General features: G+C 30.8%; 1 protein-coding gene across 1 annotated transcript; it reads left to right on the top strand.

The window, feature by feature from the left end:
- The first annotated feature begins 9625 nt into the window (after nucleotides 1–9625).
- LOC118194227 (uncharacterized) lies at nucleotides 9626–22361 on the top strand. Its single transcript, XM_035365444.2, has 2 exons — nucleotides 9626–9792; nucleotides 20807–22361. The coding sequence occupies exon 2, from the start codon at nucleotides 20817–20819 to the stop codon at nucleotides 22035–22037; it is 1221 nt and encodes a 406-aa protein (XP_035221335.1). The 5' UTR covers nucleotides 9626–9792; nucleotides 20807–20816; the 3' UTR covers nucleotides 22038–22361.
- The last annotated feature ends 2337 nt before the right edge of the window (nucleotides 22362–24698 follow it).

The raw sequence follows: 24698 nt of genomic DNA, 5'->3' as shown, positions 1-24698 counted from the left end.
TGTGGATTGCAAAATACATACAAGTTCTAGCAAGATAACCGTTCTATACAGCCCTAAATGTTCGCCTGTGTTTATTACACAACTATCCTGAAGTTACTAAAACTTCTGCATTTGCTTCAGACTTAAAATCTTATGGAACACAAGTTAGTTGGAAAAAAAATTCTGAAGGCTTTCAGATCTTATATTACGCATAAGAAGCGTTTCTTTAATGCCTTGCCTGTTACCTTTACTTATTAAATATCATGCTCTTTGCACTTAAACCATGAAATTCAATTCAACAGCAATATAACACACACACACACAAAAAGAAACCTCGAGCATAAAATATCCGTATTGCGGGGGGGGGGGAGATGCACGCGATGCTAATGTTAATGGGAAGCTTTGAAATCGTTGAGTTTGTTAATCAAGAATTCGTTTAATTTTTACAAAATATGAAATAGATAATAAAACAAATTCCAAATTTGGGCTTCCAGATGCCCATATTCGAGTAAAGGACTACGTTATTTAAAATTTGATGTCTCTAATTATCGTTGTTTTTTCACAATACAAGAAACATACATACATTTATGCAGATTATTTAATTTCCTTAAATATAATGCAGGGCGATAATATTTGGTGGCAACAATTTGAAAAGTGATTCAGACTATTATAGTGAACCAACGCAAAATGCCAAAACGAAATTAATAACCCTTCTGTGCAAATTGCCCCTTTGGACTAGAAAAAAAAATATATATATATACAATGTACACCACATGACTTCCTTGTACGGAATATTAAATTATACGCATGTTTTCTTGCAGTTCATTTAAACTTATTGGATTGAATTAAATCTACTTCATCGATAGCGCATAAACCAAAATAGAATAAATGCACTCTTTAAAATTCACTATATTTGTTTATCATAGTAACACTCAGGCACTAAGTTCCCTTAACAGCGTTACATTTGATTCATAACTATCTATCTATCCATAACTATCTTATTTATCGCTATCTTATTTCCTGGCATCAACTTCAACGTGCTTTTTTCCAGTATGTTAAAATTTGTACTCGTAACATTTGCTTGGTTTAAAAATAAAAGATGCATGAGGGCATGCATCGTCGCACAGAGGCGTGAATAAAGTAATGAAAGTTCATTAACTAATTGTTATAAACGTCCTTATCTTTGAATTCAATAATTTGAGAGTAAAAGTCTCGAAGGCTGAGCTTGAAGTACATTTTACAACTTATGAACGTATCGCCGGAACTATTACACAAAAGTGCAATTTTGCCTGCTCAGTGAGAATGAAGCCTAAAAGGCGCATGACGATAAAAGTTTCCTGGCATGGTAATCTCTCTAACGAAAAACATTTTATAACTCAATGCACAAAATTTAAACCATCTGAAGAGTTATTTAATCTTTGCCACATGAGATCTATTCAAATATTATAATAATAAATTTAAAACGATGTATAAAAGAAATACAACAAACAAACAAAATAAAACAAAACAAAACAAAAAAAGTTTTTCACAAACGATTCAGTATTTCTCATTCAATCAATTTAGTCCTTACTTCGCTAAAAGGCTAAAATACATAAAACTCAAAATATCTTTATTAAAAATTACGAAATCTTAAACACTTATTTCCTCGAATAAATTATAGAAAAGATTAAGCATGACTTAATTTACAATAATAAAATAAGGCGTTATCTTTATTGTTGCAAAGCTTAAGTTTCTCTAGATTGGCAATAAAGCCACTGGTCTGCCAAAGTTTCAAATGTAAACAAATATGCCTCCATGGCAAAAATAATTAGGCATAGCTGCACTTAAACAACTTTTAAATTGTTGATAATTCTACAAATATTGCAAAAGGCATAAAACCTTAACCGGAAGATAAGAACAATACTAAGAACATATAGTGAATTTGAATTTCAGAAAGCAGCGCTTCCCTTTACTCTGTATCACGTGAAGAAAATCAGTAAAACAAAAAGACGAAAGTAAAAGTCAGGTGGCCGCCATCAGTCGACGAAAAAGGTGACTTTCTGGTCGAAGGTCCAAATCAGTGAACTGAAGAATCTATAAGTAAAAAATGTTAAGGAGGGAGAATGTCAGATGGATATTTGTGCTTTTCTCTGGGAAATGGAGAACATCTAAGAGAGTTGATGCAGTTGTTAGGATGAGTGAGAACTGAATAGAAGAAATTTCTGACAAGTTTTTTAATATAATCTTGAATTGTATCTACTTTGAGATCATGGTGGATATACGAATTTGGAATGAACTATGGCGCGTTGATAATATCTCTCAGTGCTTTGTTTTTAAGAACTTGGATGTGTTGAAGGTGAGTTTTGACAGCGTGGCCCCAGACAGGACTAGCATAGAGTAATACTGGTCGAAGTACAGATTTATATAAGAGGAGTTTATTAGAAGTGGACATATGAATTCTTCTGCCAAGAAGAGGGCGCATAGTTGTAAGCGTGATATTAATTTTTTTCACAGTTTCCCTGACAAGTTTCTGAAAAGTCAATTTTTTATCAAGAATGACTCCTAGATATTTAACTCCTTAAACCCAGTCAATTTCTTCATCAAAATGAAGAGGTTTAGGTGGAATGAAATTTGTTTGGCCTTTGCGAAAAATTATTGCTTTTGATTTTTCGGTATTAACTGCAATCCTCCAAAAAGTGATCCAATTTTCTAGATGATTGAGGTAACGTTGAAGAAGGAGCTGGACAACAATATAATTCAATCATTTTTAAAGCAAAAAATGCACAATTTGCAAACATATAAGAATAAAGAAACTGAGATCTCTGTGCCGAATAACAGAGTGGATATATATATATATATATATATATATACTTTTGGTGCGGACGATTGTAACCAAAATACGAGGTGCATATCTACATGTATAGCAGTGAGAGGAAGGCGACACGGACCATTATTACTTCCATTGTGTACATACAAGAACCTGGCACTTGAAGAAACCAGCGGACTGTGCCTGGGCAATGTGGACGTCTAACACACTCAAAAACAGAATAGCCCTTGATAAAATAGAGAAAATTTCAAGACACTGCCTAAGCAGAAACAATCGTGAATAATATTATGTTTCAAATGTTCAGAACTTAAAGCAGATAACCTGAATAACGCTTAGTGTCTGCAGTTATCAATATGTAAAAACTGTTATTAGTATGTAATATTCAACCTTGTTGCTTTGGAGTCTTCCCCGCCGTGATGGTATATAATTCCATTTGGTTCATGTCCGTGGTCGAAAGCCATCATAGCGGTGCACTCACCCACTCACATGTATAGCAGTCCTATATACAAAATTTCAAAGTTCTGAGGCTACTCGTTTTTGAGTTATTCGAGATACATACGTACAGACGCCACGAAGAATTCTCTTCAGAATTCATTTTAAATCAGTTTTATAATTTGTTTGGGGAAAAAGAGTCTTTTACTCTGTCCCTTACGTACAGATGTCACTCAACAACTTCGTTAAACTGCATTCGATAGCGGTGAAAATAGATATTTTCGTTGAAATATGATGCCTGAAACTTTTCCGCGATTACAATACTTCCTTTTTCTTTCGTACAAGGAAGTAAAAAAGAAACTTAATACTTGTTCGAAAACTACTATAAGCAATGTACAGTGGAACAAATGGAGTATTCTTACACGAAAAAATTAGTTGAATCCATGAAACGTGTAATTTTAGCTACAGCATATCCAAGGAAATATTGAATGTCACGTTATTTTCACGTTTTTTATTAAATAAAAATTATTCATTTAAAGTGCCCAAATGCCCAATTTATGTGAGTTCATCTTCATAAATTTTTATTTTTACCAAAAATGTTTTATATATTATTCTTTTTCAAAACAATCGAGTTTTAAAACAGATGTTCAATAGTGTAGCTTAAAAAAAAGCCATTTTACTATTCTTTAGTAACTGATATTTGGCAATAATACAAAAAAAAAAAAAAAAAAGTGTTCGAAAACAAATGCGAGCGACTGTAAATACAAATAATTAATAATTTAAGAATACATAATGATGTTATTAATTAATTTAATATCACATTATTTTTTTTAATTCCACTAAATTTAAATTTCAATAGCAGCATAATAAAAAATTCAGTAACTTTCACAATCAAAAATGAGATAAAATGGAGGGAGAAAGAAATGATTAAAACAAAAAATTATTTTAGTGGTATCATCTAAAAAAATAACTTACTAAAATCGGTAGATCGCACATTACATCGTTACCTAAATACTGATGATTTCTATTTGTGGTTGAAATTTGGAAGCTTAATTTGGCAGTAAGAAACTCCTAAGACAAATAAAGGAGTAGGGAGAATCCATTTTCAGAAGGAAGGGAAAGTTTTCTGAAAGGTTAAGTGCAAAGTTCTTAAGCAGGAAAAGTCTTTCAAGATCAAAATTTTTATACGAGAAAATTTAGCATTGTGGAGATAGCAAAATGTCTGGGACTTTGTGAAACAAACAATATTCGAGATTTCATGAAATAAAACATCTTAAACGGGTTATTATTGCATGTTACATGGTAGCAAAAATGCATCCGTTATACCTTTACTTGAAATTATCGGTCAAAAAAGTTGCATTTTATCTCTTTAATACATACACAAAACCAAAAATAGAATGACTAATAAAAGCACAACTGAAAGTACTCAAGAAGTGATGTCATAAAGTTGTTGAGTTACTTATTTATTTATTCCTCTTCCGAGAGCACAACGGAAACCTACTTTTATCAGTCAATGCGATAACGGCACGGCAAAAATCAAAGAAATGTAATGTACGTAAAAACTTTCATTAAATATAACAATAACTATTTTTTTAAATATTTGCTATTTGTTTAATTCTTTTCAATTTTTACAATTATTTTAAAATTCTCTAATGAAATCTTTAGATATGCTCTAAACTGCTTTTAGATAAATTCATTTCTTTCAATTTTACCTTGGATTTGAATTCTTCATTTTATCATAAACACTTCACCCTTTGACCGACAAAGTATATTTGTCAGAGAGAGATAATCGCCTCGTTAACACCAAAGAAAAATAGAATTTTTAGATGACAAAAAAATGGCAGAACATTTTATAAGAACACTGGACAACTAAAATTTCTGTTTATTAATTTATGTTTAACTGTTCTTCATTTATCGTAAACTTATCTTCTATTTCTTAATTTATCAGTGCAAATCATAAAATTAGATCATAATAATAAGGCTTACAGCAACCTATTGATTGTATTACTGGAATCTTAAAAATTCACAATTTTTAATATATAAAAATAACATTTTATCTGTTTTCCGAACTAAAAATTCGGAAACTTTGGATTCCATTTAAATTGCTTTACAAATTGTTGACATCCACTGCTTCAAAGCAAAGAATAATTAATTATTTTATGTTTGCCTTTTCTAATATAAGATCTTAGCTGAGCATTTCTATGTCCTTTTTTAAAAATGCAAGCGAGCTTACATTTTCAAAAAAGGACAGAGAAGTTTTAATAATTGCTGTGGACATAAATGGGCATAAGTGGACTATAGTGCACTAGATAAATTAAAGTTACTTGAATAAAGCGACTATTTGCTAGGTTCTACTGGGTCAGCAACAAGAACAGAAATTTGATTAAAATACTCTTTTATTTTAATTCGGACTGATTCACAGATGACACAACTTAGACGTACAAATAAGTAACACTTATGGATTTAACTTAGAAAACGTAAAACTAAGGTAATTCTACGTTGAATAATCAGCCGAAGCTACACAGATATATTTAATGCGCAGTTGGCTCTTGGCTAATATCACCGGCGTAGATTAACAGACAATTAATATGCGTGGCCGTAAAATATCAAATTTGACTAGTAACGAACAACGTGGCCAAAAGGCAGAGTACGCTCTGTCTGAAGTAGATCAGACCTCAGCTGAAATAGTAATTTCGGCCCTAATTTGCATAAAGCGTAAAAATGAAAACACAATCTGGTAGGAAAGCGTAAGTAGGAAAATGAGGATGGAAGCCTGTTTTCAAAATAAAAAATAACTGTTAGGAAAATAAAATACAGCTCTACATAGGAGCTTAAACAGACGTAGGAACGGACGTAATTGCCGTAGAAATAATAATTTTTTTAATAATGTGTGTGTCGTGGACTTTTCTGTTTAACTGAAGCTTGAAACAAATGTGCATACAAAATGTTTTTGAAAAACCTGAAATATATTGAATGAGAACTAATTCTTTGCTCCTGCCATTTAATTTCTAAAAACATTATATATTTAAAAAAAATCTCTTAATTGCAGGACTCTAAAGCTTCTATTGCAGATAAACTATTTTCCTCTTCGTGTAATTTTCTCTGCTAAAGTTGATATTCGGCATTTAAAATACCAATATTAAAATCACATAAATCGGAAGAATAGATTTCTGAACTTTGAGAGGATTTCAATTATTCTTTCTGAAAAAAAAAATATTAAAAGAATTTAAGATTTCTTTATATTTAATGAAATGTTCGTTTAAATGCAAGATGACACCATTCAAGAATTGATTAAAAACTGATATACGCTGATAGGATTTGGTAGATTCAGTTACAACATTAAAATGACATTTTGCTTGCCGGCCAATCAAGGAAGAGGAATTTCAAATTCTTCTTCGTTTATTTGCTTTAGAACTGTGCCCGACTCTGAACAAATTACACTGAAAATTTTTCTTGAATTTATGGGGTTCCACCCTTTTGTCTAATAGTTAAATGTGTAGGAACCTCGTGAACAGTTAAGCGAATAATCGCTTTAGTTCGGGAACAGAGTCGTAAACTCAAGAAGGGCTAATTACCCTTTATTATTAAAAATAAGAGTTTAACAGTTGGCTTCTTTCTCAAGAACGTACAGCAAAGCTTCCACTTGCGCTTGAACTCAAAGTAATTAGAAATAAGACTTAATTAATGCTTAACTAAAAAGATACAGCAGAAGCTATCAAATTTCTAAGTAGTTGTCCCCTAAATATCGAATAAGCTAACGAAGCTATCAAGGGCTTGAAATTCGGCCGAGCGTAATAATAGCTTAGAGAGACACGTAACCAAACGGCAAACGCGCGCTAGTCAGAAACTCTGAGGCCCTCTCCCGAAGTCAGTGGAACTTTGACTTAAATACCACTCTTATTTGCATTAAACGCGATTCTAAAAACACAGGAAATTCTAAGCTGAAATTAGAAAGGACAGGAAAGTAGCTTTAATTAAAGATAACTGTTAAAAAATTAGAATAAACCTTACAAAATTCTACGAATAGTTGCTAGTTTTCTTAAAATTTCGTCACATACCTGAATTGCTGCAGTGAGATCTACTGGTTTTGACTGAAAAAATCTTACTTTTTTGGAACGAAATATATATTATATGTGTTTAAATATATTTATGTAACGATAAGATCATTTTGTGGCTGAAAATAATGGAATCTCAAAAACAGAACATTTCGATAAATTCAAGAGTTTATAAGCCCCAGAAAATTATTCTTCGTGATACTAGTTCTCTATAATTTCTAGGGTTGTGAATCAAGGGCTTAGTATTTCCGTCATAACCATACCAGGTTCTGGTGTCTTTATCCAAAGAGTAAGACAAAGTTTTTTTCAGAGATTCTTTTCTTAAAGACTGGCGCAAATTTTTCTTTCAAAATAGAACTTTTTTGGAGTGTTTTTAAAGGAATAACATTCTTCTATCCCTCCCATGCTATTACGATTATGCATTATAAATTGCCAAACTGAGGGAATGAGAAGCACAGCGCACGTAAAGCGCAGAAGGAAATCTCTCACTAGCTTTGACGCGCTTGAATATCCCAGATCATTGCTTTTCTCTGCGTGTCGACCGTACAGTACAAACTGTGAAGAATTTTCAATTAAATTAGTTTTCCTTTCACGTTTTTTACCATATGTCATAAAAAAAGGTACTTACTTTTTTGAAGAAATTTCTGTAGTTTCATCAGCTATAATCGAAAAACATTTGCTTGCAATTCGTTTTTTAAACGATCTTTTCCAAAATAGTTTTTTTAAGCATTTATGGTTTCATTTTGTATTTTTGGTAAAACATACGCTGGGTTTTTCAATGATTTTTAATATGTCAGGTTTAATACATGATTTTCTGTATCTATTAGAAACCTAAGGATCTGGTAAAAGTTTCCTTTCTTCATTCAACACTATCATTGTTTATATTTATTTGCCCAGAATCACATAGACTTCTGAATAGAAATACATTTTTTCCACAGAAGATCTCACGGTTTTATTATAAGAATAAGCTGTTCGCTATTTTCTTTAGCTTGATGAGCACTGGCGATATCAGTTGCATCAACTACAGATTGTTTGTGGACGGAAACGATATTTTTTAAAGTATCAGGCTATAATACTAATGCTTGTGACATTTTTCTCTTGGTAGTCATGGAATTTGTGGTTAGATTTTCTGCAGTAGTGAAAATAAAATCTCCAGTTTCTCCAACAGCGGGGTTCACTAAAGAGTCATTCACATTGGGAGCTAGCGAACTCGGCTTATTTAAAGAAATTTCATTATTATGAAATCAAATGACTAGAAGTACATGTTTGAGATAAATAGTTATAGAAAGAATTTTGTTATTATGAGGCGAAGTAATTTAAAGTGAATGTCTAAGACTAGCATTTAAAGAAATAATTTTATTATTATGAAAGGAAATGTTTGAAAGAACCTATTTAAGATCAACATTTAAGAAAATGTAAGGCATTTTATTTTAAAGAAGCAGTTATTTTATGCTTCGAATCTATACTGTCACTCCTCCCTTTCCGTTTTCCGCTATCAGTTCTTATTAAAATTTTTTATTCGCTCTATGTTCATTAAACCTTTAGAATAGAGAAAATCAGTTTACAGAACTTTCCAAAACAGTTTAAAGCAGGGGTTTAAGTCTTTTAACTCTGCGGAAATGCCGGGCAACATCGGGTTGCAATTCATCGGGTTGATATATAAATATATCAATATATAAAATATTGATATTCGTGATATATTACGAATATCAATATTCGTAATATATCACGAATATCAATATTTTATATATTGATATATTTATATAAACTTTAGAATTAGCGCTTATTTTTAATTCATTTAGAGTCAATAGATTTCCATTCATACACCTGTTTAATGCATTCCTGCATGATGCAACGATACACAAATTTCGTAAAGTATTTCACGAGACTACCTCTATGCCAAAGATTCCGGAGAAAGAAAAAAGGAAAAGAAAAGGGCTTTTGATTTCAACGTTTTGCCAACAACAATTCGAATTTTGGAAAGACGTTGTTTAAATGATTACTGCTTTAACCTAATTCTGCAAATAAAAATGTGTCTATATAAAACTACAAAAAGCTATGTGTGATTATTTTTGAATTATGAATCACTTATTAAAGAAAATATTAGCTTTTTTTTTTTTTTTTTTTTCTAAATTTTCAGAATGTAATCCACCGTTAAGAAAATCATCAAAAGCATAAGCCAAAATTTATGAACCTTTATACTGATAAATTTAGTTCAGGAAAATAGGGAAAATTTTGTCTAAAATTTCCTTATTTTTAATTTCAGTTGTTTTTTTCCATATTCGATTTGTATATTGTGAACTATAACTGATATGAGGAAACAATCCAGCACGCAATGAATTATCATATCTTTCGGAAGCTGCACACTTACGCAGTTTTATCATTCAGTTTCACTTTTCGTCAACCGTTATATAAAAATACGCAGTTTTGTGATACTCTTAATCATTGTCGTTGGAAACCGAGTATCACAGTGCTAGAAGAAAAAAAAAAGAGATTCTTTATCAAAATATTCTTTGGTAGGTAAGTTCGCATCAGTTTTGTTAGATACTGATATTTTGAATATAAAAATAATTTCGGATTTTCTTGAGATCTTTTTACAAACTTGATCAAATGCTATGCAGAAAAATGAAAATCGATCGTAAATTGACTTGCTATTTCGGTATCAAATGTAAAAATTTTTAAAAATGAAGTAGCTTTTTTAATTTTAGAGTAAATTTAATGGGCAAATTATTCTATAAAGCCTCCATTGGCCAATTATTCTGCGTCATCTTATTGCTGTAAATTTAGCTTTGGTATTTAAGCAGCATAAATCCGAAAAAGAAATAATTGCGTAGAATAAAGTCAGCGATGTGTTTTTTAGAATTAATTTATCGGAGAAATTATTCTACGAGGCTGTATGTTACCCCGAAGTTTAAATTCTAAATATAATATTTAAATTACATGCTTCTGAAAACTAAATAAATAGGTAGAAAAGTCATTGGTGTTATTTAATTCATCGCCTAAATTTATATTTGAGATCATATACCTCCTTAATGCTTACATTTTAAGTATGATATTTAAAAAGCCACAATTCTGAAGAAAATATACAAAAATATAGAAGAAAAGTTATAATGGGATTTTTTAGAATTAACTTATAATGCAAATTATTATTTGAGGTCACTTTAATGCTTTAATTGTAATTGTTATATTTAAGTAGTATAATTCTGAAAAAGGTGTAAAAAAATTTAAAAAGGAAAACAAAAGCAAAGATATCGCTATTTTTTTTCCAGAACTAGCTTACTATTATGTAAAATATTCTATGAGATTCTATGCCACCTTAATGATTTAATTCCAAGCAGTGTATTTTTCAGTAACATAGATCTGATAAAGATATAAAAATGCAGAAAAAGTTATCGATGTGTTTAATCTGTTTATCATGTTATCGGAAACACTTTTAAAACAGTAAAAACTAAACATTTGTGATGTTTGGGGATTACTGAAAAATAAATCAAGAAAAAAGGATGAAAATTTTATTTCATACCTTTTTTCTTGATCATCGAAATATTAGAAGTTAAAAATATTAAAACCAATTTCTGAGCTCTGTATATAAGAAACTTAAATATTTTTCATTCGTGATCCCGTTTGATCAAAAAGAGAAAAATATTTGTTACTCCTTATCTGTTCATTTGATTTAAATAACATGAAGAAGTAATTTCACAAAATAAAATAAAAAAAAATACTTTGAGGAAACTGCAACATGTTCTCAGTTGATTGTAAACATATACATCCATTAAAATCGTCTTAAATAAGGCAAATATCCATGTTTTGATATTTTTAAGTTTTAAAAACAAAACTTTTTTATAAATTACGAAATTCGGCTTTTTATACGTTCCCTCGGTTCCAAGTGCCATGAAACCTCGAAATGTAAACTTAATTCGTTCCTGAAGATAGTTCGTCACCGGTAGTATTCGTAAATCGAAACAATTTTCCACATAGAATTTAATGTAAAATGATTGCTTGCAAAAGGATACCTTGTATGCAGGTTTGTAATGCAAAATTGATGGAATTCATTAAATCTAACACATAATGCGATATTAACATACACAATATTTAGCATAATACTAAAGGTATAAAAAATAAAAAGTGTGAATAAAATTTACCATATACTAAGGAGAGTATATGTCTCTACTAAGGAGAGTTCAACGTGTAGTAGGAAACGGTGAAGAAGCCAGAGACGCAAAATGTTATTGTTTGAAAAGCGGGAAATTCTGTTCCATAAAATTATTAGATAGCTGCTGTCTTTCTAATTTTTTTTTTTCTTTTCGCTGGTCATTTTTCTATTTAAAATTTATTCAGGATGATTTGATTCTGTCTACGTTTTAAAATATTCCTAAAGCAAAACATGATATTGTCATTGCAATGGCTTACTACTGCTTTTTCAGGATGATAATGTTCTATGAACCTTAGCATCTTACCCCATTTTGCACGAATTTTGAGGATCAAATAACCAGGAAATCCTCCCTTCCGTGTTCGTCTGAATACATTTCCTCCATTGCAGTAACTGCATTTTGGAGCACCATTCTTTGCTGGCTTATTCGCAGAATTTTATAGAATACGCGTTTTAGAAAATATTGGCTTGTATCAATATCGGCACATAGTCAACTCGAAGCATTATTATCATTAATTAGAAAATAAAATTGTTACCCCTTTAAGAAATTTTTATATTTCATGAATGTTTTGTATGTTATATTGAATTTTTGCACGTTTTGAATGTATTTATCAGGTTATGATTCCATAGTAATAAAACTTCATAGCAGCGTTAGTAATTTACCATAACCAATTGGAAATTTACAAATTGTTTAAATGAATTGGATTTTTTTAGTGGGGGCATATCAGTGGTAACATAAATTAAAGAATGACGAATATCTCGTAAATAATAATAATAAATTTATTGAAATGCGTTTAAGGGGGAGATCAACATCGAATTTTTGTAATTTATTTTTTAACCGATCCCTCATGGCAAAATGAAAATGATGTCAAGTATACCTAATATTGAAATTAAATATCTCATTCAATTTTTGTCATCCGAGAATCAAACTTTTTGTTTTTTAAACTAAGTACAAAATTTTCTAAGTATAGAGGCCAGTATAAAAAAATAAATTTTGCAATTTCCGTAAAATTATATTAAACTATTTTTTAAAATTTTAATAATACCATAAACTGGTTTTTAACTATAAAAAAGTATAAAACTATAAAAATATTTACATAAAAATATATATATTTTTAAAATATAAAAAGCTATTTTTTTATTTTAATAATGCCATAACATAAATATTAGGGCCATTTAAAAAATTTTAACTTGAAATATATAATATTTATAACCAATAGTTGCGAAGATAAAGCGCGGGTAAAGACTTTTATGGACACGGTGTATAGTAGACATAAAGGATGTTTTTTGAAAGTAAAATACATGTATATTTACAATAACAGAAAAATAAATCAATGATTAACCTTCAAAGATTTCTTTAATTTCAATGCATGAGAAATCATTTTCTCAAAATATAATAAATAATAAATAAATTTGGGTTCAATCTCAGAATCTATTAAATTTGTTAGCCCAAATGAGCTATTAATCTAGAAACTCGATTTTGCGTTGATTCGTTTTCCATGCGAGTCTGTTGGCATTCCGCAAAATTTAAAATATTTATCTTCCCGATTGAATCACATTCAGCTTTAAAAGAGCCTTTTTGGGTGACTATCAAAATCGGAACACTTTCATACTTTTTATTTCAAAGGGGTAATTTGCTCTGAAGGAATATTAATTTCGTTTTGGTATTTTGCGTCGAAAACTTTAAGGCTCTATGACTTTTTACCATACTATATCGCCCTGTCTTATATTTAAAGAAATTAAATAATGAAGAATCTGCATAAATGTATGTATGTTTCTCGCATTGTGATTAAACAGCGGTACCTAGAGCCACCAAAATTTGAATAACGTAATATTCCATAGAATATGGATATGTGAAAGCCCTAATTAGATCTTAAAATTGTTTTTATTATCGATTTCATATTTTGTAACACTTCAACGAATTTTTCGTTAAAAAACTAAACGGTTTCAAAGTGAACAATGGCAACACTATACGAAAAAAAACACATTTTTATCTCCAGCGCGCGAGACTCTGCACCGGAAATTCTAAAGATATGCTCATTTTAAAATTAATTTACGATATTGCTGTTGAAATGAATTTTATAGTTTGAGTACGTAGAACATGATATTTAATAAATAAAGATAACACACAAAACGTTAAAAAAACGCCCCTTTGGACGTAATTTAAAATCTGAAAACTTTCAAAAAATTTTTTTCTTACTTGTTATTTGAAATCTGTGAGAAAAACCGTCAGGCAGAATAACTAAGATTATAATTTTTCCCTTCTAGCTTAAATTTATATTTTATTTATTTAAACTTAAATTAATCCTTAATTTTCAAAACCGAACAATTTTAAATCAGCTGAAATCAACGATATGCAAATGTAAAATGAACATTCATGATAACAATAGCAAATGCGTTCTCAAAATGTAATAACTGGTTGACTTTGATTAATATGTCATTCTTTCTTCAAAAATTATCTTAAAAGTTATAATCTAAAAAATTTAATCATATGTTTCATTTATTAATTTATTTAAGTTCACAATTTATCTTATTTAGCATAATTTAAGCATTATAATACACTTTATACTTTTCCTTTTTTTTTTTTTTATTTTATTTATTTATTTATTTATTTATTTTTTTTTTTTTTTTTATTATTATGTTACATGTTACTTGTCGTTTTGTTAATATACATGAAACATTACAAAACATTTTCTAAACATTTTTATATTGTTTGAAAATGTTGCACTGATTGTCACAATTTGCAATAGTCTGAAGAAAGTAATGTATACTGATGCTAATATAGATTGTAGTGTATGCTGGTGAATGTAATGTACAGCATACATTGCATTCGGTAGCATACTTTACATTACATTACGTGCATTACAATATATTTGAGTAGACTGTAAAAGACGCTAATACTTTCTTGCTATGTAAAATAAATAGATAAATAAATCGCTTGTAAAATATATCTTAATAATTAACTTTTTATAATTTATAGGAGTATTTTTGTAATTTTTGGATTCAATCGCCTTTTTAATAAATTTAAATGTTATTTTAAAACGCTACATTTAACGTGAAAATTTTAATTAATTTTGCTTCGGTAAAATTTAAGAGTATGTTACTTTTCTTAATCATTTCTACATGTTAAAGAGAATAATTTAAAAGTTTCTGGTTTTTAAGAAACATTATTTTAGAAAAATTTAATTTATAAAAAAAAAGTTCTTTTAAAAATTGTTTGAAATGACTTGTTTGTTTTTATTTGCTAGTTTATGTAGTAAATAATTAGTAATTAATGAATATTAGTTAAATGAATGTCGCTAACCCGCGACTGAAATATTATCTTTCTGGAGATATTTTCTATGCAAATAATTAATAGAAAAAACCTTCTGTAGTATCTGATTTCCACCGAATGAAAGTTTTATTTATAAAAACAAATAATTAACATTCCTGTTTTATTGCTTTAAGTTTAGAGCAGGGTTTCTTAAACTTTTTTCAGTCGCGGTACCTTTTTGTCACTGAAATTTTTTCGCAACCCCCAGGAATCCATAATATTTGCAAAAATTTTGCGGTACCCCATAAGTATTGCGCAAATCCGACACACGCGTGAGTGAAACTGTCAATTTTTTCACTTGTACTGTAATATACTATTGCAGTTTTAGATCATTAACTTTAATTTCTAATTTTAAGACATAGAACAATGTGAAAATGAACAATAGAACAATGTAACAGACAAAATGACAGCGTCACGTGCAAAGCAAGTAAAATGAACGTTTATATTATAAAAAGAATGCATCGAAACGTTTTCGTTTTTTCCTTTGTCTGTATTGTTTTATCTTTATTTACTTTCAGATACATTGTGTAAAAATATTTGGTAATAGTAAAATTATTATAATAAGTTAAAGAAATATAAAAACTGCTAAAACCCCCTGATGCAGGTCCCGCAACCCCCTAAGAGATCGCGACTCACAGTTTAAAAAGCCCTGGTTTAGAGTAGCGGATAAAAATTAAAGCTTTTATTATTTAATGCTATCAAAATAGTAACTGAACTCAAGACAGAAGAGAAAGACGCCAAAATAAAACATAAAATTAGCAAAGCAACAATTTTCTGTTTGGTGTAGATTTTAGTCGAGTTTCTATCAATTTCGAGGGCAAACAGCTACAAGCCTCATTCCATCTGAAGCAAAGATTTCTCAAATTTTAAGTCATTTAACTATTAATGCTTGAACAATCTACTAATTTGAATTAATTTTTATTATTGCCTTGAATTTAGTATTATATGAAACATGAAATTTCATTCTCTCTTCATATCAAATGAATTTATTTTCTTAAAGATAAAAAGTTATATGTTTGCTTACTTTTTTACCATACGAAGATTTTTCATTTCAGCACGAAAATATGATTCAATTCTATAATTAAGACACAATAACACGCCGAATAAATACTAATTCAGAAGTTAAACAACAAAAATCAGCGTTATATTTACAAAATTTTCACAGAATTAGTTTCGATGGTTTTAGCGAACCACCATCCTCAGCTGCAAAACCGAAAAAAGTTAAACTAAGCCTAGTAGCTAAGAACTGCACAACAGATTTTAACTCTAAGTTGGCTCAGAACTTCTTACCAGCGTAACAATTAAATTTCGCAGCAATAACGCAAAGCCGAAGAATGAAAATCTTATCAGACCACGCGAAACCTAGTAACATGGCCTTGAGATGCAGAAACAATCCGAAACTTCAGCTTAAATACTCTCTAACTCATTTGCATTTCTGGTGAGGAAATGTAAAAAAGTTATCGGAAAAGCCGAAATTATAAATAACAGTTACACTGTAAACATGGCAAAATAATAGTAACCATGCAAATCCACTTCATTATATGTTTCTTTATCCCAGACAAAAGGATGATATTTATTGTAATCATGTAGTATGCGATCTATCACTTTTGTTTGTTTATTTCTTACATAGCCTCACTAAAACTGGCTATTATTTTAATCATTTCTTATTGCTGTCCTTTTATAGCCATTCGAATATGAAAGCTATTGGATTTTTTACTTTTATGAAGTTATTGGTATTAAATTAAGAAACTACTGAAACTTATATTGGCTAAAGTGAAGAATAAGAGGCATCCAAGGATTTCCGCGTGAGATAATCATTGTGTCCTGGTAACCTTACTTTCTCGTTCTTTCGTAATGATTTTATTTTGGCAACTCTAGTTTTTTATAACCGCAATTAGTGTCATGTAATAGTTATGTATCAGAATGCAACAGTAGTGTATCATATAATTTATGTAACGTTTAATTCACCCCATGCTGAGACTGTGAGCGATGCAGAGTTTGTAAATTTTTTTATGTTTTTAAGAGAAAACAGATTGGTCCCAAGTAGTACATGACGTAGCAAACTGGTCCGAGAGGTTGCAAAGTGGTCGTGGTAACGTCTTTGCTACGTCATGTGCTACTTGGGGTGTGTTGATGAGGAGAAAATAATAATGCATGTAATATATGTAATGTTTAACGTGCGCAGTGTCGAGACAGTGCGCGATGCCGAATTGGTGCAAGCTTCTGATGTTTTTAGCTTCATAACATAAAAAGTTCAGTAGCTTGCCTATTCGAACGTATGATAAAAAAGCAGAACGCATACCATATGAATAATATGGTAATTTTCTCTTCCAAGTCATAAATAATAATACAGTATTTCTATTGACCAGGGCGAGAACTATTGTTTAATCAGAAAACTATGATGCTGAAAAATATGGATTTAGCTTTTGATACTTTACTAGACTAGCGAGTTATCCCTCCAGTCCGAATTCAAATGACAAAACTTAGAAATTTTAAAATAATTGAACTCTTTAAATTAACATAAGGCACTACTTGTGCTACAAATGAATCTTCATTATTTGCGGGTATTTAATGTAACATAAGATGAAGTTAAATTCAAATTTAGGTAGCGTAGCCTGAGACTTACACATAAAATAGACTACTTAAGCTAGCTCAATTAATTAATGGTGCAAAGGTCAGTTAGCAAGATGACTAAAGAAGGAATAACACTTCTTTAAATGCAGAACTGGTGATAGTCATAACTGCAAGGCGAGACTGCCAGAAGCTCTACCTCGAAAACATTCAAAACCTCAGCTTACTCAGCAATACTCAACAACTAATTAACATTCTAATGAAGACTGCCTAAAGACGAAGTTATAGTAAAGTTTCCAATTTTAATAACTGGATAATTAACATAAAATTCTGCGAATAAACAGATATATTTGTTATTAAGTACATATATAGATTATACAAACTTAATAAATATCCAATTAAAATTTGGAAATATAAAAATAATTTGTTAATTAAGTACATTTATAGATACAAGGGTAGACGAAGCAATGGAGGTCTTGTGGAGAGACCACTCTGCTGTAAACGGTGTCGAATGGTACGCGCAGACACTGGATGATACGTTACAGATTGAATGTGCTGTGCTATGGTTCGTGATGTGACTGAGCGATCCGTCACTACCATGCGCACAATGTTCCTGTCATCAGGTGAAGTGGTGCACTGAGGTGGATGCGATCGAACATGACGGTCCGTCGTACCCTCCTGCATCCAACGGTCAGATATCCGCATTACAGTTGTTTGGTTTCGTTCAACATGACTACCGATGTCCCTAAAAGATAATCCATACTTTCGGTAGGCCACTGTCCTTCCTCTGTCGAACTCAGACACTTGATCAAACGATGATCACTGTTTACTACGAGAAATAATTGATCTTTTTTTTTTTTTTTTTTTTTTTTTTTTTTTTTAAAAAAAAAAGATCACAAGAAAAATGACAATTGCCGAACTTGAAATCGTCGAAAACTCCAAGTCTTAAATAGCGCTTTGAAGTGGCGCCACTGGCGCGCGTGCTGTGCGTCTGCGCTGAAATTCTAATCATTTGCATATTTCACCTCCGCTAATGCATGTTGTAAATTTCATGTTATTTGCATGCTTCCTTCAGGGTGTTGCATTTATGGTGGCCAGCAGTGTATATATATTTGTTAATTAAGTACATTTTAGATTACATAAACTTGATAAATATCCAATTAAAATTTGGAACTAGGAAATAAATTTGGCAAAAAACAGTGTTAAACAAAAAATAAAAAAAAAAATAAAAAAAAAAAAAAAAAAAAAAAAAAAAAAGGTTTTTTTTGATATTACAAATTTTTAATGCAAATTGCATTTTTTTATAGTCTTAATGAAAATGTCATAGACACAACCCCCTCCCAAAAAAAAGCGTAAGCACATTCTCAATTTATTTAAAATATCAAAAATCAGCTTATTACACGGCAATACTATACATTTAATAAAGAAGGTTAATTATATGCTAGACCAGCGGTTCTCAACCTTTTGACTAACGCGTCCCATCTAAACAAAAATTGAAAAACTTTAGTACCACCACTACATTGTACAATGATTATTTTTCAATTTCTCAATAGAAATATTTCAAAAAAAAAATATATTTTGCCATTTGCCCAAGCTATTGGCTACATTAAATGCACACATAAAAAATATTAAATTAAAAATTGGTTACCATTTTAATTATCAAAATTTAAGCTATAAAACTTGAATTCTAAAATTTAGTGCGAAATTTGGGCCTGTTTAAGAGAGATCAGTTTCACTTAACTTTGACCGTAAATTAGGATCCAATATTAATTTTGTTCCAATACATTTTTGTTTGTATTTTTTTTTCAAATAAAACGTAGAAGAAAATACTTGTTCACTCAAAAAGGCAATAAAAATTTAACAGCTTTATTTGAAATACCTAAATTCTTTTTTTTTTTTTTTTTTTTTTCAGCCAAAAGTTAACAAGTGTGTTATTTTTGAAATCTTTAATTAACGTTTGATCACAGGAAATTGCAAGCGGCAAACATTTCCCTTAAATGAAGCAGCAATAATTTATTTTTATCAGCGCATAAAATTTGCAGAGTAAAAACAATAATATCTTCTTTAAGGTATTAATAAAAAGAGTCCATAAATTTCAGCAACTTGTGGAGCATACAATTTAAAAAAAATCTGCTCGAAGAGCAGTTATTCTATCATGCAGCGGGCAGCATTCTTTGGACAGCTGTCTAATTGTAATACGAGTATTATACTAAATGTAAAAAAATCTTTGAAAGCTAACAACAGGAATACAAACTGAAAGAAGTATTAACTTTTTGGGGTCCATGTATCTTAAAGGAAAATAAATAAAAGCTCTGTGTTAATTTTTGAAATAAAACTTTAATTCCAACATTTGAAAGTGCTATTTTGCTTGTTGTTAGCAAAATCATTGGTAGCATTATAAATATTTGTCTCATCATTCCAACTATTCTTCTTTAAGCAATGTAATCAGATTTCTTAAATGTACTAGAAGGAGACGAAGCTAGTCTTGTAAAGACATTAGGCATTTTGGAAGCAGGAGATGTGAAAAATGAGCAACATCTTCGCCAGGAATTGAACCACGGACCTCTGGAATACGCTCTCAGGGTCAGACCACTACACCACGAAGGCACGCTCAGAACGCGGGAGAAGTACCTTATAGACTTTCTAAACTTTTCATGGTCACATAAGAGTTCGCTTGATTTTGAAGCGTACCATCTTTATCATGCCTCGCACCCTCAACAACTGCTAACTCCACTCATCTCCACGAATTACTATGGACTTTACACTGGGTCTTAGTCTGTTTTTGAAGTTCATGACATGCTATATATAAAGGTATGTTTTCCCACTGACATTACTCTACCCAGGAACGCAGGATGAGGCTAACAAGTTTAGGTACCTGCAATCAGTAAAACTATGTTCACCTGTTCCATAAAGAGGGAATTTAAAGGAGGGTACTCCGTGTCGTTAGTTGGCTTTCGCGGCTTTATTTTATATTCACAGAAATTAAGACGAAGATTCGCATTGATGATTTTTATAACTAAAATAAAATGCTTGAGATCAAAAGAATTTTCTGCTGAAATTGTGGATCTGCCACTGCCCCCTTATTTATCATTTTGGCGAGCTCATGCTAGAATTATAATTTACCTGAAAACGTGAAAAATACCGGAGCCTGGCTCCTGTAGGCTTTGGCGCAGTTTAAACTCTGGCTATTTAGCGGGTTCTGATGTTTCCTCATGATGGACTATGACAGAACTAATGTACATTCCCACACATTGGAACTAATGTACATTCCCCCCACATTTAACTTAGAAAGTACAACTTCAAATATATCCAAACAAGTCATTTCGCTGTTATTAAAGTTAAAAAATGTGAACAGGACTTTTGAACACTTGATACGTTTATAGTTTTCCTAAAATCGAGAGCAAAATGAATTCTGCGAACGAACTACTATTCTTAACTAATTTATTTCTTGTTCCACAATGTTAAAATCTTTGTAACTCACGTGTGACATTTTTATTCCCCAGGCAAACAAACATGGATGCGGAGAAGAAAAGTAGGGAAGAATATGTAGTTTCAGACAGCGACGACAGCAATGATAGTCTGGAAATCGAGTGCGACGTTTGCGATATCGACTTTAAAAGCGTAAAATCATACGAGCAGCACTTGAAAAGTAAGAAGCATAACAAAATGCTAGGCAAGAAAAAATTGAAAGAAAATTTTAAAAAGCTCAATGAATTAGAAGACAATAATGAGCATGACGATGAAAATGAGGAGGAGGAGGATTCGGAATACAGTTGTGATATCTGCGAGAAGATATTCAATGAATTCTCCCAATATAGAGCGCACATGAAAGGCCAAGTGCATTCAAAAAATCTTAAAAGACTAAAACTGAAGGAAAAGCTGAAAGACATGGAAGAATTCATCGACAGTTTTGTTAAAAATTATGAAGATGACGATGAGTTATTGGAAAAACCATTCGCTCACTGCACTGCATGCCAAAAGTCATTCAGTGGTCCAGAAAATTACCACCAGCACTTAAGAAGTGCAGCGCACGAGAAAAAACGCAAACAACAAGTACTTCTTGAAAAACTGAAGAAAGACAATCCAGATATAAAGTCTGAAGATAACGAAGATGATGAGTACTTTTGCGAGGTGTGCGATAAATTCTTCACCGGTCTTATTCCTTATTTCACACACATGGAGAGTGCTGTTCACAAAAAGGAACTGAAAAGGGCAAAAATTGCTGAAGATCTAAAAGAGTTTTATGTTCGCGATGATGAGGACGGAAAATTTGTGTGCAAAGAGTGCAAAAAACCTTTCAGCGATCCTGTATCTTTGAAAATTCACTTGCTTAATAAAGACCACGAAAAGAAAAAATCTAAGAGTGATATCATGGCTTTGCTGTCAAGTCATCCTGAAATAATCCTCGTCAAATCTTCAGAATATTCAGATGAAGAAGGCGAGACAAGCGAAAATGACGAGGAGGACTATGATTTTCTGATTTGTAACATCTGCCACCTGAGTTTCAATGGCGTTAGAAATGCTCAAGAACATGTAAGGAGTAAAAAACATTTAAAAGTTAAGCAACAAAGGAAAGAACTGAAAGCTCTAAAAAGAAAACTGAAGATGATGAACACGAATCCTGAAAACGAAACTGAACTTCTTAATTTACACAGTTCTGAACACTCAAAAATGGTATCTCAAGCAGGTAATGACATTCCTAAGAATGCTCTGGGCACGCTGAAGCAAGAATGACTTTATTTCTAAGAGTGTATTTTAAAATTAATTTCGAAGCTTATGTATATCCACCAGATATACTATGATTACTCAATTATTATAAGAAATAAACTTTTTATTCATGATAAATTTTAATACTAGAATTCATATTAAGATATGTCATATGTTAATTAATATTTACGATTTATATATTTGATTAATTATAATTATTTTTAGCACTCAAATTTTTCTATTTTATGCAGAGGATTTTTTTAAATAAGTTGCATTTTTGCTTTGCATTTTAATTATTTCTGCATTTGTGTAGTTTATAAGGTCTAAATAAATATTATCTGAAAAACCAAATACTTTCTTCATTTCCTTCAAAACTTATGACTTTAACTAGTTCCTAAGACCACTAAACATAATTCACTAATGTAAATATGTATTATGGCTTTTAATAATCATAAAATTTTGAACACATAATAAAATTTGAATAATTCTGAAAATAATACTGCAAGTGATGCCTAAAAGTAAAATCAGATTTAGTTCACAATCAGAGAGTAATGTATTAAAAATTTGATGAATTCTAAAAATTCACTATATCGGGAATAGATGCATAATATCCGCAGAATTTTGAAAATGACATTGGCAAGGATTCACAACAGTGGTTTAATTTTATGCATAAATTAACCGCTCCGCCTAAAATGTTAATTATAAGAAAGAAAAAAATATGTAATGATTTTAACGAGTTCAATACAATTTCATAAAAAATATTTAATATTTGTAATTAGGCATCTGAATATTTAAATGCATTTTTATTTAAAACAGATTAAAAAGTATTCTGCTTATTTGATTTTTAAGAACTGCATCTATTGTTTTTATATTGTTTGGTTTGTTAATTAGTAACATACAGATTAAAATCGAATGTTAAATATCTTGTATTTTACTGAACGCGCTAACGTGTAAAAGTTAAAAGTATTTACAGGCAGAGGCAATACATTGCTTTTAAATGCTTGAATTTGTTGATTAAAACTGAAAGATATCAAAATTTACCTTCAGCTGTTGTGCGTGAAAGAGCTCTCCGTGAAAAAAAAATAATAATATCACTAGAAAATTAAACGAGATTCTGCATGAAGAGCATGTTGTCCAGTTTTTCTTATTTTTATTCACGTCACATACAAAAACATATTAGACTGAAAAAGTCCTAGGGTAATTAATCCGAGAAAAAAGGAAATAAAAAGCAAGGCTAGTTGCAAAATATCCGTTACAAGTCTAAAGATTTCTTTTCATAAACATTTACCGCAAGGCCTACATGGAAAGAATTCAGGAAACCGCAAATCACGTAGTCTGATGACATGATCATTTTATTTTTAACAACTTGCCCCCTCCCCCCGTGAACCACAGGTTAGGTTCAGGCAATGCAATTAAAGATGAGCCAATAAGAAGTGAGCAGGTGTCAATGCTTCAGCATCATTTGGATCATTTGAAATGGGACAAAGAGGGCGAGAATTAAGTACAGATTCAATTTGAACAATTAGAGTAAAAAATTCTTCATTTAATTAGACTTGTTTTTCCCACCACACGTTTTAAGTGATATTTAAGGGATTTCACACTAGCTTCCCATAAACCTCCAAAGTGAGGAGTAGAGGGAGGATTAAAATGCCAATGTATACCTTCAGTAGCTGAATAAATTTTTATTTCTTCCTCGCCTTTATCTTTAAATAAAGATTTTAGAATTGCTCTTAATTCTCTATAAGCACCTACAAAATTTCTGCAATTGTCACTGAAAATATCTGAGGTTTTACCTCGCCTGGAATAAAAAATATTTAATTTAAGCGTTTAAATGCTGCACTTGTTAAATCCTGTACAGTCTCAAAGCTCAAGGCTTTTGTAGTGAAACATACAAAAATACATACAAATACCTCTTTCTTACCTGTTTACTTATACCTACAAAATTTTTACCACAAATGGACCGCAGAAATCGAGTCCTGGTGTAGCAAAATTCTGGATGTAGTCTACTCGCAGCTGGTAAATCAGCCATCTGTTGCTGCGCAGACCTGGAATTTACCTTTTTACAAATCATACAATTAAATATAATTTTTCTAATTACATTTGTTGCAAAAACAATCCAAATTTTACTCCTTATAAGTGATAGTGTTGTTTCAGCATCTGCATGAAAATAAAGAACATGATTAATCACAATTACAGTAAAATTATGTTTAGTTGGCAGAATCATAGGATGTTTTCTCATTTCACTTAAGTCACTGTTTTTCAGTCTAACACCCACTCTGAGTACTCCATCATGATCTAAAAATGGACGCAAATTCAATAGTTTACTATGAATATTATTATATTTATTAGGAATAGGAGTACCCTTCTCTAAGCACTGGATTTCTGTCACAAATGAAGTCCTTTGAACGTTTTTCACAATACACAATAACGCACTAGAAAGTTCACTGGTTGTCAACTTTCCGTGTGTAGCATGCAATGGATGCCTGGTGTTATGCAAGAATCTCTTGGACCAAGCCACTACTCTAAACAATTTTTTGTAAGATGAACAATTATTGATCACATCTAAAGGCTCAGAAGTGTTAATAAGTGCACATATTTTACTTACTGCTAATGGTTTTAATTCGCGACGATACAGTTCTTTGGACTCCTCAGGAATATCATCTTGGCACTTAGTCATCACAAGTTGAA

Source organism: Stegodyphus dumicola, chromosome 1 (assembly GCF_044657685.1).
Source record: "Stegodyphus dumicola isolate Sdum_Otavi_A_Nest chromosome 1, ASM4465768v1".
Classification (NCBI taxonomy): Eukaryota; Metazoa; Arthropoda; class Arachnida; order Araneae; family Eresidae; genus Stegodyphus; species Stegodyphus dumicola.
Note: the sequence above shows the minus strand (reverse complement) of the source record. Positions and strands in the feature narration are given on the sequence as shown.

Excerpts from the sequence above, each read along its gene's own strand:
- LOC118194227 (XM_035365444.2), top strand. The coding sequence starts at position 20,817 with ATGGATGCGGAGAAGAAAAGTAGGGAAGAATATGTAGTTTCAGACAGC.